The sequence below is a fragment of the Arvicanthis niloticus genome, chromosome 2 (assembly GCF_011762505.2).
Source record: "Arvicanthis niloticus isolate mArvNil1 chromosome 2, mArvNil1.pat.X, whole genome shotgun sequence".
NCBI lineage: Eukaryota > Metazoa > Chordata > Mammalia > Rodentia > Muridae > Arvicanthis > Arvicanthis niloticus.
In genome coordinates, this window is record NC_047659.1 from 123337069 (window position 1) to 123351736 (window position 14668).

The window sequence follows — 14668 nt, forward strand, 5'->3', positions numbered from 1 at the left end:
GAGACAGAGTGCTTAGACTGGCCTTGGTTTTTGTGTTCTGTAGTGAATTTCTTTATCATCTCTATGTTTGAGTGGAGTCTTTAGGGTCTCTGTCATCCATCGAGTCAGCTGACAGTGCATTATCCATTCTTATTAGCAGTCCTTGTCTTTCTCTTGCCTGCTTGCTCAGGTTAGGACCATTAATTACCATGTGGAATAGGAATGGGAGAAGCATCCTTGTTTTTCTCCTGATCTGAGAAGAAAGGCTTTTATAAGATGCTTAGTCTCACATTATAAGCTGGTCTAGTTTCTTGCGCTGGTGCTGCCCTGCTGAGTGACCCTTCCCCACGCCTAAGCTGGTGAGAGTTCTCACCATTGGAAGGGCACTGAGCTTTCTCAAGAGATTTTTCTAGATATACTAGAGTCTCATATGGCTTTAGCCTTTATTTTGTTAGTGGGCTATAGACTATGTGTGGCATGCCATGCTCACATCCCAGGGACAGCAAATTGCAATCAGACTTTGTAGTAAGATAATAATTCACTTTCTAGAGCCATGCATGGAATCATGTATGTTTATTTGAGTTGTTGCTTATTATTGGCATTAAAACAGTTTCTAATTTTTTTGTTTTTGTCTTTTTCTAGACAGGGTTTTTCTGTGTAGCCCTGGCTGTCTTGAAACTCTTTCTGTAGACCAGGCTGGCCCTGAACTCAGAGATCCACCCACCTCTGCTTCCTGAGTACTAGGATTAAAGGTGTGTGCCAACACCAACTGGGTTTAATTTTTTTTTACTGTAAAAAAAGAAAATTGATAAAATCTAAGGAAGACATGAAACCAATTCAATAAGAGATAGAAAATCTGGAGACATGAACTATGTGAATAAAGCAGGTCAAGAGATGGAATCAGGGACGGACTGTCTCATAGAGGGTATGCTAGGTACAGGTGCCTTTGTAGGTGAGTTCCCCTGGGTAATGAAATTACAAACAACAGTTCTGCAAACTTTTCTGAGAGTCTCCTGTGAGACAGTTTTGATGCCAGCAGAGGCTTCATAAACCTAAAAGCCTAAAACCTAAAAACCCAAACTAAAAGTTCTGATTTTAGTTTCAGATGGGACAATGGTTGGTTTTCTTTCAACATCCCTTCAGTGTCCTGGCCGTGGTTTTGAACCACACTTTCTGATACTGTCCTTATAGACCAGGGTTTTGAATATGCTTAGGATTGTTTCTGAGCTCTCTGCCGTCTTTTGTTGGTGGGTTATAGTTTGCATTAGTATGGCTTACCATTCCTGTTTATAGCCAAAGAAATGTCTCTTCCTTGGTCTTGTTTTATCTCAAAATGGTTGGGGCTGTGGAGATGGCTCAATGGATTCAATACTTGCTGGTTAAATTCGAGGATTTTGAATCCCTAGAACCCATCTGACAGCTGAGCGGGCTCTGGGGATCCCTGGGGTGGGCTTGTTAACTAGACCAGCTGGGACTGGCAAACTCTGGGTTCAGCAAGAGATCCTGAGAGATCAAGGACACCAGAGGTCAACTTCAGGCCTCCACCTGTGCCATCTACACACATGTGCACATGCACACATATGGGTCAGAACACAGGCAAACATGTAAATACATATGTGTACATATACTTGAACATGTGGTCCCAGTCACTTCTCAGTTACATAGAGTCCTTTTCTTCCACAGTGTAACACCTTTCCTAGTGTGATGTCAGCTGTATCCCCAGCTGCCCCATGCAGTCTGTCCTTTCAGTGCTTGGCTAAAGAGAATCAGTAGACATGCAGGCTTACATCTCGGTCCATCGCTTTATAGCTCTATGGCTTCAGGCTGATTTCTGAATATCTCTGATTCTTCCTTCTCAGTAAAGTGGCAGCCATGCTCTTTGGCCTATAAGGCTGTGAGGTTCCAATGAGACGGTCACCGTCTACAGTACAGGCTCTCTGCAAGCAAGCAGAAATGATTCTGACAGCTTTAACAAAGGGCCCATGAGGCCAGAGAAGGGCTTAGACCTATCAGGTGTCAGCGGTGGCAGGCTAACGTGACATGCTCAGCGCTGGTTCATTGGTTGGTGACTAGGTTTCCTTGGACTCTGCTACTCTGGATCCTAGGTACCTGCTAAGGCACTGGGTCTCAAACTTCCTAATACTGCAACCCTTTAATATAGTTCTTCATGTTGTGGTGATCCCCAACTACAAAATTATTTCATTGCTTCTTCATAAATGTTATTTGGCTACTGTTGTGAATTATAATGTAAGTATCTGATATGCAGGATATCTGATATGTGACTCTCAAAGGCATTACAACCCACAGGTTGAGAACCTCCATGCTAAGGATTTTGAATGATAGCATGATGTAAGTCATTCTCTACTGCCCCCTACAGGTTGTGGAAGGACAGACCATTTCTCTGGTCCCCCCACCACTTCTGATTACCTGGAGTAGCCACATGGACAGTGTGACAGATATCCTGTATGTGGACTCCTTCCGGCTGGTTGTCAGTGCAGGCGAGGACCGGGATGTCAAGGCTTGGAATCTCTCTGGTGATACCATAGGTATGGGTGCTGCAGAAGGAAGGCCATTTTTGTCTCCGTCCCTGACAGAACACACCTGGCATTACCCTGATGCCTTGTCGGGAGAAGGGTCTCACACTGCTCAGAGAATCTTGCAAGATGCCAGTCTGTCCAAGCTGTATCCACTTAGCCATCAACCATCCTCTCACGAATTCACTCAGCCACTCAGCTTTGTTTGTGTTGGTGAGCTTTAGAAGTTGTATATCTGGTAAGGTCTGTCCTTTTCTCTTAAGAAACAAGCGTAAGCCAGGTGGTGGTGGTGCACACCTTTAATTCCAGCACTGGGGAGGCAGATGCAGGCGGGTCTCTGACTTGGAGGCCAACCTGGTCTACAGAGTGAGTTCTAGGACAGCCAGGGCTACACAGAGAGACCCTGTCTCAAACAAACAACCCCCTAAAACCAATCCAAAAAACAAAGAAAATAAGAACAGTTCTGGTATTATATATTAAGAAATACTCACAAACTTAAAGTGTTCCAGTTTGAATTTCCAAAGTATATATGTATGTATCTGTACAGCCACCACTATCTTAGCTGCCACCGGCTTCTAGGAAATACTACCAACCTGATTAAAATGTGGGTTTTTAAAAAAATAATTATTTATTTATTAGGGGAGGCACATGCCATGGAGTATACGCAGATGTCAGAGAACATCTGTGGGAGGGGCTTCTCTCCTTCCACTGTGTGTGTCCCTGGAGTGGAACTCAAATTGGCAGGCAGGGTGGCAAGTGCCTTCACCCACTGGGTCAGCTGCCAGGCCCTGACATCCTTTTCCTTTTTCTGTATATGTGTATGTGTGGTGGCGTATGTACAGGTTTGTACAGGTGTGTGCACATGCTTGTGGGAACACGCCCATGTGTGCACTCACTTGTATTGGCCAGAGATCAACGCTGGGTTCTCCACTTGCTCTCCATCTTATTTTTAAGACAGGGTCTCTCACTGAACCTGGAGCTCACTCATTTGCCTAGGAGGGCTGGACAATGAGCTTCAGGGTTTGCCTGTTTCCACGCCCCAGCATGGGGCAAAGTGTGCACTGCTGTATTGGCTTTTAGTGTGTGTGGTGGGGATCTGACTCCAGTCTTCTGTAGGAAGTACCAGCTGAGCCATCTTTCTGGATCCTGAATTTATGTTGTTGTTGTTTTGTAATGATAGCATGTCACTATGATAGCCCAGGCTGGCCTTGGACGATCTCAATCCTTTTGTTCTTTCCATATTAGGTCCCAGGTGGGCACCACTATTCCTGGCCTGGCTTCTAAATTCACAGATTGTTTCTGCACTTTGTACATTTGGGATCATATGATGCACTTTTCCCTGTTTTCTTTCTCCAAACATTTGAGCTGTGAAATTCATCCCAGCAATCTCCTACGTTAGCCACACCTCCTCAGCCCTGAACTCTGCCATCTTGCAGCATGTCTCTTCTCCTCAGTGCCTGGTCGGTTTCTATGAGTTTATTTTAGACATGAGATTCTGCAGTTTGCCCTATGTCTGGCTCATTTTGTTGAGCCTTGTGTTTTCAGGGTTCATCCCTATTGTCATAGTCACAGAATTCTCTTTTAAGGCTGAAGAAAATTCCATTATAGGTATATTGCCTGAATTCATCTTTTGGTTGTTTATGTTTTGGCCACTGGCAAATAATGCTTACATCTTGGAGTTGGGGTAAATGAAATGATCTGCTTCTCTCTCTCTCTCTCTCTCTGTCTCTCTCTCTCTCTCTCTCTGTGTGTGTGTGTGTGTAAAGGGGGCTCAATGTGTAGGCCAGATTGGCCCCAAATTTGCAATTCTCCTGCCTCTGCCTTCCAAATGGGTTAACTACATGCCTTCAGGTTTTTTTTTTTTTTTTTTTTTTTTTTTTTTTTTTTTTTTTTTTGTAGGAAAATAATCAATTTTGAGTAGTGTCACAGTGTTTTCAGAGTAGTTACCCAGGTTTACAGTCTTATAAGGGCATGTTCTCTGACACCTATCTCCTGTCTTTCTGATAACAACCATGCTGATGAGTGTGAGGTATACTCTGGCTCCCTGTGTTGAACGTCTTCCGGAAGCCCGCTGGCCATTTGTAGATCTCATTTGCATAAATGTCCATTCAAGTCCTTGTCTTTTTAAAAATTTTCTTTTTTTTTTTTTAAAAGATTATTTATTTATTTTATTTATATGAGTACCCTGCTGCTGTCTTCAGACACACCAGAAGAGTGCATTGGATCCCATTACAGATGGTTGTGAGCCACCATGTGGTTGCTGAGAACTGAACTCAGGACCTCTGGAAGAGTAGTCAGTGCTCTTAACTGCTGAGCTATCTCTCCAGCCCCAAATCTGCTTTTTCTATTAGGTGGTGGGAATTACATATTTTAGTGGTTAGCCTGTGTTAGATGTATGGCATCTTTTCGCTTTTCATAGGCCACCTTTAACCAGCCAAGAAGCTTTTAGTTCTGCGTAATCCTGCTTTTACAGAGCTCTGTTAATCTGTTTTTGCCTTTGTTGTTGGTGCTTTTGGAGTTCCTGCCAAGGAGTCATCACTAAGACCAATGTTTAAACTTTCCCTGGTTGTTTTCTTGGCTTGCTATGTTCTTGTGTGTTGTGTGTGTTTGTGAGTGTGCACGTGCATGTGGAGGACAGATGTCTTTTGAATCAGACCCTCTCCATGGTCAGGTGCTTATCAACTTGGCTCAGCCAGCTGGCCAGCAAACCTCAGGGATCTGCCTGCCTCAGCCCCACCCCTACCCCATGCAGAGAGGATTTAGTAGCACACCTGTCTGCACTGGTTCTGGGAATTGAACTGGTTCCAGGAGTCCTCGAGCTTATGCAGTGAACACTGACTTTGTTGATCAAGCCGGCTCTCTGAGCAGGTGGAGGAATTTTGCATCTCTGTTCACCAGGAATATTGGCCAGTAGTTTTTCTTTTTTTGTGGTACCATCGTCTGACTCTGGTGTCAGAACAATGTTGGCTACGTGGGTTTCTTGGACTGTTTTTCTGTTTTCCTATTCTCCCTGCAGGGTTTGGGGACCAGTATGCCTCAGGACAGGGATTTTGGAGGATCTTTTGAGAATAAATACACCCGAGTTACAACAGGGGGCAGTGTTACACAACTGAGAGTGTGTCACCATGCTTCCAGAGCTGGTTTCAAAGTAGGCTCAAAAACCAGTATACCAGTTTACCAGTATACCAGTTTACCAGTATACATTTAAAAAACAGTACACAATGAGGTTTTTCTGGTTGGTGTATAATTGATCTGTGAGAATTTACAGTGGTATTGTTCCCCTTACTCCATCCCCAGCATGTGTTTTCTCACCTCTTTCAGCTGGGTCTGAGCTGGAGGGGCTGGAGGGGCTGGAGGGGCTGGAGGGGCTGGAGGGTGGACCTAGGTAGACCTGGTTTATCTTTGGGTATGACAAAGCAGGTTTGGCTGGGCTTCTTCTTGGGAGACTCTCTCTCTTGATCTCAGTGTAGCCCATGCTACACCCCTGAGCACTCACTGCACTCCTCACAGGGTTTTGTACATTCAGGATGGAGACTCAGTCCTGCCAGCTGCAGGGCTAGCAAGAGCTCAGCTGGTCCCACAGCTACATCCTTCCATCTAGGCCAAACTTGGCTCTCTCGAAGCTTAGACACATACCGGGGACTCCTGGAGAAGAGAGTGATGTCCAGACTAGTGTGTCCTGCAAAGACTTCTCTGTCATTTTTAGTTGCTCTTATATTTGTTGTGTTTTATGAAAAGATAAGGAGAGAAGGAATATGTTTGGTGAAGGTATAGTCAGGTGTGGGTTAAGGGGTGCCGCTGAGGGCCCATGCTGAGGCATCCCTTCCCCCTGAGGCACCAGACACATGAACGTATAGTATAGAATAGAGTTTATTCAGGGCATGGGGAGGGGAGTTGAGAGGGTAGTAGAGACAGAGAAAGGCAGAGAGAGAGAGAGAGAGAGAGAGAGAGAGAGAGAGAGAGAGAGAGAGAGAATAGAGAAGTAGAGGCTGGCCATGAGCACGTGGAGAGAGAGGGAGAAGGGGAATAAGGAGAGGGGGGAAGGGGTGAGAGGACAGTGGGAGCAGGAAGGCGAGACAGCAAGAGAGAGCAGAGGGGGCAAGCAGCCCCTTTTATAGTGAGTCAGGCACACCTGGCTGTTGCTAGGTAACTGTGGGATGAAGCCTAGAAAAAATGCTAACAATATTTGCTGCTATAGCTCTTGGTAATTTCTCCAAAATGGGATTTCACAACCTGTATCTTTTCTGTTTCTTAATTTCACAATTCCATAGCAGGAGAATGGCCTGCCTTCATTTATTTATTGTGTGTGTTGGGGAGGGGTGGGTTCACACACAGCATGACATGCCTGTGCCACTGCACACACGTGGTGATCAGAACTCACAGAAGTTGGTTCTTTCTCTATCACGTTGGTTTGGGGACTGAGTTCGGGTCATCCATGTCAGGACCAGAGCAGGACTCTGACTTCTCTCTCTTCTGCTCCACCCCAGATCCCACCTAGACAGGCCTCAGCCATTTTATGCCCTTATGCTTATGTGTCATTTCACACATAAGCTGCTGGGAACCTGACTGAGGGTCACTGGACCCTCTCCCATCAACCTACACAGCCCAGGACACTTTAGGCCTGAGCTCCAGGTATTTCCTAGGACTGGAGTCTGGCAAGTCTAGAGATGTGGTATGGCATCCGTGTGATACCTGGCATGAGGCAGGCACTCCGTGTTCGGCTGAGAGGGTGGGGTGGAGGGGCAGAGCAGTGGGGTTGAGAGTCCTGGTTCTGAACAGGGTCTGGTCTCATGACAGGAACATTTGGCCTGAATCTTTGGAACAGACTGCAAGAGGCTGCAGTGATCGACGACGAACTGGAGCAGGTGGCAAGATTGGAGAAGAAGCCCGACTTAACCCGTGCCGTCCTCAAGCACTCCTTCCTAGAGCTGGAGTGAGTCCCTGTAGCCAACCTGGGGGCTCTCTGGCCCCAGCCTGGTATGGTGTGAGAAGCTTAGGGTCTGAAGGCAACCTGTGGCCCCATTCAGCCATCTCAGTGTCAAAACCAAGCAGTCAGGGAGGTTGTGTTTTATAAAAAGAAACAAAAAAGCCAGGACTATGTTTGGTGGTGGTGCTGGAGGTATGGTGTTGGGGAAGGGGGTGCTTCTGCAGGCCCATGCTGAGGCATCCCTTCCCCCTGAGGTACCAGCCACACAGTATAGTATAGAATAGTTTATTTAGGGCATGGGGAGGGGAGTCGAGGGAGTAGAGGCAGAGAGAGAGAGAGAGAGAGAGAGAGAGAGAGAGAGAGCGAGACAGGGAGGGAATAGTAGAGGCTGGCCATGAGCATGTGGGGGGGGGGGAGGGGAATGGGGAGAGAGGGGAAAGAGGGTAAGAAAGGAGCAAGAGTGAGAAGTGGGGCAAACAACCCCTTTTATAGGGCACACCTGGCTGTTGCCAGGTAACTATGGGGGGTGGAGCCTAGACTAACCGCCAAGAGGAAGAACAGCCCAGATGGAGCCCTGCAGAGTGGCACCTGTAGAGGTCATTACCACATGGCAGGGGGCTTCCCAGGCCTACCAAGGTCCTGAGCAGATACGTGCTCTCTCCGGCTTCCTTCCCACTACATTCTCATTCTTCAAATTTCAAATAATTTTAGTGCCTTTTTTTTTTTTTTTTTTTTTTTTTTTTTAAATTGCTGGGCATGGTTTTGCACGCCTTTAATTCCAGCACTCAGGAGGCAGAGGCAGGCTGATCTCTGTGAGTTCAAGGCCAGCTTGGTCTACAGAGGTCTAAGACAGCCGGAGCTACAACAGAGGGACTCGGACTCAATTTTTTTTTCTCTCTTTCATTTATTGACGGCTGGAGTTGTGGCTCGGTGCCTCTCATGACAAGGCCTTTGGTTACATCTGGTACCATCACACATAGGTCTAACCTTAGAGAAACCACAAGGGGAGATGGATATGTAAATTTATAGCTGAGGTTTATCTGATAATTGTTGGGAATAGTAAGAACAGTAGTTGTTCAAAGGTTGGCCACCTGACTGGATTAAATGAGGAAGACTCCCTGGGAGATATTGCGGAGCTGGTTTTGATATGTGAGTAGGGGTTTTTCAGGTACCCATGGCATCTTTATGGTTCCTGTAGTTTTATCAAGGTGTACTTCTCTTTGGAGGGGCAGGCTTGTTATGGGAGACTAGAGAACAAGGTGAGGCATAGCTTCCCTGGGTTGGGGATGTCTAAATATCCTGCCAGGTAGGTCTCGTTGAGCTCGAATGAAAGAAAACACAGAGAATCTTGGACCAGTCCATCTGGGCCTTGTTCATGTTACACAGTGCTTGCTCAGTCCTGGGGCCTGAAGGCAGGGCAGGAAAGGTTGAAGAAGGTCAGACCCCAAAAGGGAAGGCCCTCTGCGTGAGTGGGGGGCTGATGGTAGTGAAGTGAGAGGTGCATGTTGTGAAGGAAGCTTTTCACAGCAAGGAATTGGCTGAAGCTCTGGTGTACCAGCGGCGTGAGCAGGCCGCACTGATGGCTCTTCTGCATGGGAAAGCTGAGAAAGAAACTGAGGCATGGTCCAGGCTGCAGCAGATGTCCCTCACATCCCCATGGACCAAAAAGTCTTCTGTTGAAGACATTGAGGAGAGCTGGAATCGATGGACTAAGGATAAGCAGGTGGGGACAGTGTGGGGAGGGAAGAGGACCCTGGCTTCTGGCTTCTGTTTTTACCTTGTGACTTCTGCAGGCAAGCAGAATTGTGGGAGCAGCATACAAGCCCAAGGTGCGTGTTCGGAACCCCAAACTCCTGACCTCCAGAGCGCAGTTTAACTGGATGAGGCAGCAGGTGAGGAAGAGAGGTTGCTTCTGAGGTGTCAGGGCCATCAGAGGCCAGCAGACCCCATTAGGTCTGTGTCTTTTGTTTCTGGCATTAACTGGTCAGGCTGGGCTGTTTTCTGTCAGCAGAGATCTTGTCTTTGAGGACACAGGCCCCTGGACTTATGGAGGGGTGGTCCACCTCTGGCTTTTTCTGTCTGTAGCCCCTAGGCACCGTTATAGTTATGAGCTACTCATTTACAGAGTAACTGCCCCTGTACCTGTGAGTGTAGATGATAAAAGGTAGATATGAGGTATATGGGTACCCCAGATGCACAAGTGGGGATACATAGGAGTGGCTCTCTTAGGCGGAGAAGGGGAAATCAGAGACCGTAACAAGCCAGTCAAACTCCATCTCTTGCCAGCACACACCCTGCCTAGCCTCTCCTACCTATGTGACTTAGGGCATTATGGGAGCTCTCATGATGCCCAAGACTACAGTATGCCTATTGTCTACCAGGTTTGTATGAGAGGGTTCTGGAGGTTGCTTAAGGCCCAGCTTGGGGAGTGCTAATGAGAGACCTAGGGTAGATGCAGGGAGCTCTGTGTCAGGCCCCACTTGAGGTCTAATTCGTGCCTTTGCTTGAAAGTTCAGAAAAGTCCTGGTGCCAGGGCCACCTCACAGAAAAGTGTAAGGAGGAGAGAGTAAGGAGGCGAGCCTGCTGAGGGTTGTGCGGGACCGCAACTGTGGCCTTTATTGCAGCTACAGCACTAGAGATTTACTCTGCATGGGAAGACCTGAGGGCACTCCCTTGCTGCAAGCCCATTCTTGATCTCCAGTACTGCCAGCTCCTGTAAGCCCTCACCTTCTGTTCTGCTCCCAGATTTCTCCTCAGGTCTACCAATGCCTGTCCTTCACTGACCTTAAGCCGATCCAACAGCCTGACTTCATGATGCATAAGATCCTGGACCAAGAAGGCCGGCACATCCGCTGGGTGGCCAGTGATATCCGGAGTGATGGGGAGTCTTTCCGGGGTCAGATCGTCACAGATATGGCAGCCGGCAGCTCACCTGCTGCCACATACTCCTCCCTCTCTATGATTTCTGTGGGACTATCACCCTCCAACTGGTCTAACTCCCTGAAGCCCTTTTCTTCTACTTCCTTCCTGAGGCCTTCATCAGCCTCTCCAGTCCATTCTAGTTCTTCTACACCACCACAGACCTTGGGTCTGCCCCGAAAAAGTCAGAGACCTCAAGGCCAGATGTTGTCTCCTTGAAGCATCCAAAACCCGGGGGAGCCACTCTCATGTCCTCTCTGAAGTGGAGCTCCCGCGTTGTATTGAGGTGTACATTTTTCTCTCTGTTCTGTAGCAGGGGACCTATAGGGTCTTGCATGTCCCTGGCTCACTCCCTGCCAGGCTGGGAAGATGCAGGCCTTTCCTCTCATACTGCTTCTCTCGGTATGACTTCAGCTGTCTTGTGGCTCTGCACAATTCTGGAGAAGAAAAGAAAATAAATATCCTCCTGTGTTAGATTCCTACAGGTGACATGGCTGGGCTACGTCTCTCACCCTCTTAGGTCCCTGCTATGCTATAGGACAGGTCACAATGCCTGGAAAGGCCTTAAACAGACAGAGAAGGGCCTGTATGCTTTGACTACCATGCAGCAAGCCCACTCTACTAGGGCTCTGCGTGGCATGACAGGAAGATCATACGGTAGGGATGCCTGATAGTTCAGCAGCCTGATTCAGCCTCACAGAAGCCATTCTGTGCTGAGTGTCTGCCTGTCCTTTGTCTCTGATGTCTGTTTTCCTTGGTCATCAGTCCCAGCTCTAGTGTTTGGAAGCTGCTCTGTGCCTCTTATCAAGGATATCTGAGTATGTAAGCAGATGGGTCTTACTCTGGATTTGAAGCACCCTTCTTGGTCAGAAGCACCTGTCCCCAGCTCTGCTTGGTTTGTTCCTGTCAGAAGGCTAACTGTGGGTCATATGTGGAATCCTAGATACAGAAGATTCCATTCAAAGTCTGTAAAGCATGAGGTCACACCAACTTGAACAGGGGTCCTTTGGGGAACACGGCTCGTGGCTCTGGGCAGAGCAGAATCATCAGAGCTTGTTCTTGCCAGGGATGTGGCACCAGGCCACCTCTTAGCAGCCCCAAGCATCAGGATTAGCAGAGATGAGGCCTTCTTTGGAGCCAGCCAGAGGCAGTGGGCTTGAGGCTCAACAGTAGAACAGGAAGGAAGGGTCAAAGAAACTAGAACTACTTAGGCCTCAAGGTTTGAACTGGGTCTCCACAACTCACAGGGCTGGAGGACCTAAGCTCCTCACAGAGGGTCCCTTTATGTACCCTTAACTTTGTATATGTGTTTGTGTTGTGTGTGTGTTCTCATGTATGTAGGCACACATAGTGTGCCAGTGCTTGTTCATGTGTGCATGAGCACATGCAGACCCAAGGTTGATGTGAGGTGTTTCCCTTCCTTTATATAGAGACAAAGTTGCTCTCTGATTCTAGAGTTCACTGATCTATGGGTCCTGAAATCTGAACTCTGGTCCCCATGCTTACATGGCAAGTGTTTTGCCCACCAAGCCATCTCCCAGTTCCTCTTGTACATCTCTTATGTGTGGTATGTCCCGGATCCTGGGTCAGGTGTTGTGGGAGTGGGTTTCTGAGACAGAGGTTTGAAACTCTACTCCTGGCTAGCATACCAAGTGGTCCTGGGGGTTTCTGAGAGCCTCAGTGCCCAGGGGTGGCCGTATACTGAGGCAGACCAGTTTATACTTCAAGTCCAGAGTCGGGGCCATTTACATTGTAGACCATTGCTCAGGAAGAGAAGCCTATTCTAATAATTCTGAAAACGAGGCCAGGGCACTGGTGGCTTGTGCCTCAGCAGCAGCCGGAGAGTCATCTGCTTTTGAGCAAATTGGCCTTTGCTTCCCTTCCTTTCACGTGAGCAACCATATTCAGAAGTAACTACTCATCTAGAAAAATCTTCCTCAACTGGAAGTGTATCAGGGCTCTCTAGAACATGTTCTTAACCTTTCTAGTGCTGCAACCCTTTAATATAGTTACTCATGACATGGTGACACCCCCCCCAACCATAAAATTATTTTTGTTACTATTTCATAACTGTAATTTTGACACTGTTATGAATCATGATTTAAATATTGGATATGTAGGATATCTGACATGTGACTCCTTTGGAAAGGTTGGTTGACCCCTCCAAAGAGGTCGGGACCCACAGGTTGAGAGCCACTGCACTGGTGGACCAGAACCAATAGAACATATACACAGGATTTATATATGGTTTTACTCAATATTGTCAAAATAGCCCAACAACAGCTCTCTCACACTCGAGGGGGCTGAGAACCTGGTAGCTTTCGTTAGTCACTTGGTCCTTTAGGATGGGTGTCTCAGCAGGCAGAGTTGTCCAGCAATGGCTGACTTACATCAGAGAGCCCGAGAACCCCATTGTTCCCCAGTCCTAATCTATCGCCAAGGGCCTGGAGGGTTCCTGGAGGGCCACTGGCTCTCAACCCAAACTAGAAGCCTGGAAAAAGCCAGTTCTAATATCAGGGAAGGAGCAAGCAGCAGCAAACGGGAATGTAACTCAGTGTGAGAGGGAGGAGCGAATGGTTGTTCTTTCCTCTCCGCCATCTGGGCAGCTGTGAAAAGATGTCACTCACATCTGGGGTGGGTCTTCCCACATCAGTTAAGGCAATCCAGACAGTTCCTCACGGATGTACCCTACATTAGGGTGACCTAATGTAGACAAGGGGCCCCTTCTACATGTGACAAGTTGACATTTAAAACAAACCATCACAGCCCATCCCTTGTCAACTTGACACAGAAACACATCACCTCAAAAACCACAGCCTTCCACTTCTCGACGCCAAAGTCTCGTGTTTATTTTATAATGTAAAATATAGTCTAACTTAAGCAAATTATTATATATCGATGGATGTTTTGCCTGCATATATTTCTTCTGTGTGCCATGTGTGGGCAGTGCTGATGGAAGTCAGATCCCCCAGGACTGGAGTTAGAGATGGTTGTGAACCTCCATGTGGGTGCTGGGAATCGAACCTGGGTGAGCACACTTAATGCTGAGGCTTCTCTCCAGCCCCAAATATAGCCTGACTTTAAAAGCTCCCCAGACATCCCCAAATCTCTTGACTATAAGCTCCTATGGATGTGTAAAGAACAAATTACATTCTTTCAACATATTATATTACCAAGTAAATTGCATTCCTTATTCCAAAAGAGAAAAAGAAAGCCATAGCAAGTGAACAAACACACCAAAGCAAAAGAAATTCCAGTGGGGAAAAGACCAAATATTGCCGTTCCGATGACCAGCAGTGAAAGCTTAGAATATAATGTTCTAGGAGTCAGAAAACTTGGCTTCTAAATCCCTTGAGAAGTGGTCTTTTAGTGATCCACAACTTAAATATGATTATATAATTTTACAACACAACTACTGGTGTCTCAATTAACATCACATAATAAACAGAATAAAACACAATCATCTCCTTAATATATGCATAAGTGCATTCTCTACATATGGGACAAAAACATTCGTGTCAGTTACAATCCTCATTTCTGTAACTGGTCACATGACCCTAGCTGGTGTTTATGTCTCCAATTTTTCCTCTACTCTCAGCAAGCAGCACCTCAGTAGGTCTTGGCTTTTTAGTTGGAGAGTTTACTCAAATCTTCATTCCTCGAAGGGTCTAGGCCATCTATCATCCTTCCTGCATTGTGTTGTTCTAGTTTTTCAGTGACCTTAATTGTATTTTTTAGATCCTTCCAAGTGTGGAGAAGTAGTCCAATTCTTCTCCATCAGTCTGGAGCAATGGCATCGCCTAACACCATTGACTAGAGGTCACTATGAACCCAAAGTATCCAGGAGGAAGTCTTAGCCTCCATTTCAGTGGAATGTTTATTGTGCCTCATGCTGGAAGCATTATGTGTAGGAAAAGCAAGTTCATAACCAGAATAGGAATCTATTCCAGAAAGGACAAAATACTGCCCTTTCCCTGACAGAAATGGCCCAGCGTAGTCAACTTGCCACCAGGTCACTGGCTGGCTCCCTTTCTCATCTCTGGACAAAGCAAGTAAAAAGAAGTGACTTTGGTGATAAAACTGACCAACTCTGAGTGGGCATAAGCAATCTAAGTGTTTCCAAGTGTGCCCTGGAAGAGAGTCATCTTTGTAGTAGTTAAAGATCTTAAGTTTCAGAAAAACAAACCCGAACCCTCTTTAGACAACCTACATTTTGGCTGACTTGCAATGCAAATTAATTACTAGCATCAAAGGGTGTCTGCAGTTAAACTGATTGAGAAAGAATGGGATCCTATAATTTGGGGCTGGA

The 14668-nt window shown here is 46.8% G+C and overlaps 1 protein-coding gene across 1 annotated transcript in view; it reads left to right on the plus strand.

The window, feature by feature from the left end:
• The window catches only part of Efcab8 (EF-hand calcium binding domain 8), a 61915-nt gene extending 51075 nt beyond the window's left edge, over positions 1–10840 (plus strand). The window contains exons 22-26 of the mRNA XM_034496847.2: positions 2357–2525; positions 7311–7446; positions 8968–9163; positions 9234–9332; positions 10186–10840. Of these exons, the coding sequence (XP_034352738.1) occupies positions 2357–2525; positions 7311–7446; positions 8968–9163; positions 9234–9332; positions 10186–10578 (993 nt within the window). The 3' untranslated portion in view covers positions 10579–10840. The remainder of the gene's footprint in view (positions 1–2356; positions 2526–7310; positions 7447–8967; positions 9164–9233; positions 9333–10185) is intronic.
• Positions 10841–14668: the final 3828 nt, after the last annotated feature.